The 3,724-nt window shown below is 55.8% G+C and overlaps 1 protein-coding gene across 1 annotated transcript; it reads right to left on the bottom strand.

Moving 5' to 3' along the window:
- Nucleotides 1-309: 309 nt before the first annotated feature.
- Nucleotides 310-2,275, bottom strand: LOC113207675 (uncharacterized). Its single transcript, XM_026424328.2, has 2 exons — nt 1,947-2,275; nt 310-1,697 (listed from the first exon to the last, which is right to left on the bottom strand). The coding sequence occupies exons 1-2, from the start codon at nt 1,968-1,970 to the stop codon at nt 321-323; spliced, it is 1,401 nt and encodes a 466-aa protein (XP_026280113.1). The 5' UTR covers nt 1,971-2,275; the 3' UTR covers nt 310-320.
- Nucleotides 2,276-3,724: the final 1,449 nt, after the last annotated feature.

Here is a 3,724-nt window from a genome sequence, read left to right as displayed (position 1 = left end):
GGTAGGGCGTGGCCACGATAATGTTTTGGTTAGACGTTACCTACTAAAGCCGTGATTTAGGAATTGTAACAGCTGGTACGGCATTCCCTGCCGCCATCGAGCCCCGCGCAGCGGCAGCTGGGCGAGTAGCGGGTGGGGCGGGGCGGGGGCGGCGGGGCAGAGTGGGGCTCGGCGCCGAGCTTGGCCTTCCCTCACGACGTCCACGCCAAGCTGACAGACGACGTCGCTGACCCAAGATCGAGGCTTCATTTTGCACTCATTGGTGCAGCATATCTGGGATCTTTCGGGGAAATGAAGAAACAGTTTGCGTAGTTTACTCATCATTTAATGCGTTGCATAAGTGTACAGCAAAGGATGCCAACAAAGCAGTCTTCGATAAACCACTCGCGAAGGTCGCAGTCGCAGCCCAGAGCGCACGCATTACAGTAGTCTCCAGGGCAGTTCTTTGGTACGGAAGGTACAATCAACCGCAACGAGGGGAAACCAGCGAAGAGCTTTTTGACGGCGTCCCTGTGCAACCACCCATGAGCGCAAACATGCTCTCTAGAGTACGGTTCCAGCACGAGCCTCTCTAGGGCCGGCGCCGTGTCCGGCGTGATGCGCGACAGCAGCTCGTCGGACGCGTCGACCACGTGCAGACTACGCAGGGCCGGCAGCAAGGGCAGCATGCCGAGCACCGGCTCCAGCAGCCAGAGGCACTTCTCGGGACTGTCGAAGCGGTCAGACGTGGACATCGTCAGCGACTCCAAGCGGGAAGGTCCAGAGGAGACCAGGGCTCGGACCAAGGGCTCGCCGCCGACGTCAGCGAGTCCACTGTCCAGAGGCACGCTGAAGTGCAGCGTGACGTCACGAAGCTGTTTGGAGCGGCGTAGGAGCTGCCAGGCGCCCACCACGGCCCGGCGCTCCGGTGACTCGCACACGTTGATGATCAGGGTCGTCAGGGACTCGCTTGCAGCCAGCGCCCCCAGCCCGGGTAGCAGCGGGCACTCCAGCTTCTGCAGGTTCGCTATCCCGGCCAGCAGCGGCACCGTCCCGTCCGAGTACGAGCAGCTGACGTCGGACAGGTGAGAGCACACGTTGAGGTTGACGTCCTCCAGGGTGGCGGCATGTGAGGCCAGCACGAAATGGACAAAAGATTCTGCTTTCGCGGTAATATCCACGTTAAAGCACTTGAGGGATGGAGTGGACGCGGCTCTGTGCTGAAGGACGCTCAGCATGATGGACGTTGCACGCGACGGGAGGGCAGTAACAGTGAGCTTTTCCAAGCCAGACGCCAACGCCACCGCCCCTAGCAGCACTGCGGATGCAGAGCGTGGCATGGATATTTCTAGGTTTCTGAGGCGGCCGAGTGCCTCCTGGTTGCGGATCATAGCGGCTGCGTGCATTGAGCCACCGCGTCGTACATCCAGGTTTAAAAATGACACGGCACACCTGGTCATGGTGTACGCCAACTGACACCCCTCCGTCGGTAGCTCGACAACCAGCCATTCCAGGCACGGTGCCAGGCGCAGTACAGGACAGGCCCAAACGAAGTTGTCGTCTGGGTATGGTAAGTGGAGCCCCCGATGCCGCCACACATCTGGGTGAAGCGCCAAGGCCCCCAGCTTCTTGCACACGAGGCGGCAGGTGAAGATGTCCTCTAGGTCGAGGTGCCACATTATCCCCAGCAGCACATCGTCCGGCAGCTGTTCTATGCTCTGTTGATGCGCGAGAGACAGAACATGATCAACAGTTAATGGAGGTTAGGCTAACCCATATTGTGACATAATAAAATCGCCATAGGTACGAGAAATTCGAGATATATAAGAAAGCAACCAGTATACACACACATTCAAAACGCTCGTTGGTTTACGACAAACCTTGAGACATTATCATGATATAGCAAAAGTCATGCAAGAAAACGGCCCGAGGGTTAGGGCCGCACATTAACTTCAATACACACGAACCAAGTTTGAAGATTGCGTCTCCATGATGACGCGCCGTCTGCCAAGAAAGGGGATGAATCGGTTGTGGATGTCTGCTCGACGACCTTCCACCGACCGGCCACAAGACAAGAATGCAGCCTGCGCAGCGGACAGCGGACTGACTACAGACTAGAGGAGGCCCGGTGCAGGCCGTGCCCCGTGCCAGTTGGTGGGCTTTTCCTACGCCGGCGTCACCCCCCTCCCTTTCGTAAAGCGCGGAGAGGGGCCAGGGCTGCGGACTTTCCCTGAGCATCGTGGCCGACTGTACTTTCCCTTCCCTCACGACAACGCGGCGGGGAAAACTAAACTTGTGTCAGCTGGGGTACCTCCTGTCCTCTGTCCTGTGCCTTGATGAGCGATAAGAAAGTGCCCTTTTGACCAAATGATAAAACTTTGCCCCATTAGTTATTGTCTGACGGCCGTTGCATGTAACAGCTGCGCCAAGAAAATAATTTCCTAGTTTCGTTCAATTTTGTTTGTTAAAACGCACGGTTTACTAGGAACATAACCCTCTTGATCAGAAGAAAAGCATTAATATGGAATATGTTCACATAACATTACAGCCCAGGGGGCAGAAAATTATGCTCAAACTCATATCAAGTCATATCATTTGACAAATATGATGTCATTTTGACGTCATAATCGTCAAATAACATGATTTGATATGAGTTTGACTATTTTCTGTCCCCTGGGAGGATATTCAACTGAAATCATTGGCGATTGCCGCAATTGAAAAGGAGATTATGTCTTGAAATGTTTATCCACAAGTAGTTTGTCTGGATTAGTTCCTAGGATATCGATGCAACAGTCGTAACTCAGCTTCCCTCCCCTCCCGAGCCAGCGGATGCAGCGCAGTTAGCTTCCCTCGCAGGCGCCGACCTTCAGGCAGGCGGTGAGCGCGCTCACGCGCACCTCGAGCGCGGGGTTGTTGGCGGCCAGGAGGGTCATCATAGGGCTGCGCTGTGCAGGTACTCGTAAGCGCACGCCCTCCGGTCGCTGACCGGCCGCCAGGCGCGGATTAAGGGGGGGGGGGCGAGGGGGGCGATCGCCCCCTGTCGTTCCTAGAGCGCCGCCTGGAAGGTAGGCAATTTGGGCAACAAAACCCCTGTATGACTGTATGTAGGCAACCGACAGTGCATCGCCCCCCTGTCAGCCGGACCTTGATCAGCCACTGCCGGCCGCAACCCGAGGGTGCGCAGCGCCGGCGCCGTGATGGGGTTGATGGCCCCGGCCAGGCCGTCGACCACGACGTTCAGCTCCAGGGGGCAGGGCTGGCAACGACGGCAGGGCGACGACCAGCGGCTGGAGCGTGTAAAGTGTGTGGCGCCTGATACTAAGCGAAATTGCCAATATTTTTGAAGAATAACAATCTCCGTACTCTTCTCTTTCCAAAAATGTGTGGGTTTGTCAATTTTCAGGTCATTTGGCTTCGCATATACTATAGGCCCCCTCTCCTTTCGCACTCCCACGCCCATTTCACGTGAGCGCTCACGCGTGCCTAACTTATACGGGTAGCCCGAGTCCTGCTGAAAGGCGTGGTCGTCGACGATCACGGAGAGAGCTCGCGGTTTGCTGAAGAGCGGGGAGAGGTGCAGTGTGGTGAAAGGGGGAGGGGGGTGGGTATTCCGGAATTATAAGTAAATGCTATGTTCTGTAACGAGTGCTAGACTTTTAAATAATAAAGCTACCTATTGCTGGTAACGGGTTCAATCCAGAAAAGATTTAGTTACGCTGGTTTCAAATCTATGTTAAGAACTGCT

Source organism: Frankliniella occidentalis, unplaced genomic scaffold (assembly GCF_000697945.3).
Source record: "Frankliniella occidentalis isolate FOCC.00 unplaced genomic scaffold, Focc_3.1 Scaffold4611, whole genome shotgun sequence".
In the NCBI taxonomy this organism is placed as follows: Eukaryota; Metazoa; Arthropoda; class Insecta; order Thysanoptera; family Thripidae; genus Frankliniella; species Frankliniella occidentalis.
This window is presented reverse-complemented; position numbering and strand designations above follow the sequence as displayed.

Bases quoted from the DNA above. Each gene is read 5' to 3' on its own strand.
- LOC113207675 (XM_026424328.2), bottom strand. From the start codon at position 1,970: ATGGAGACGCAATCTTCAAACTTG. The intron at 1,698-1,946 runs GTTCGTGTGTAT...GCGCATCAACAG, and splicing joins AGACGCAATCTTCAAACTTG to AGCATAGAACAGCTGCCGGA.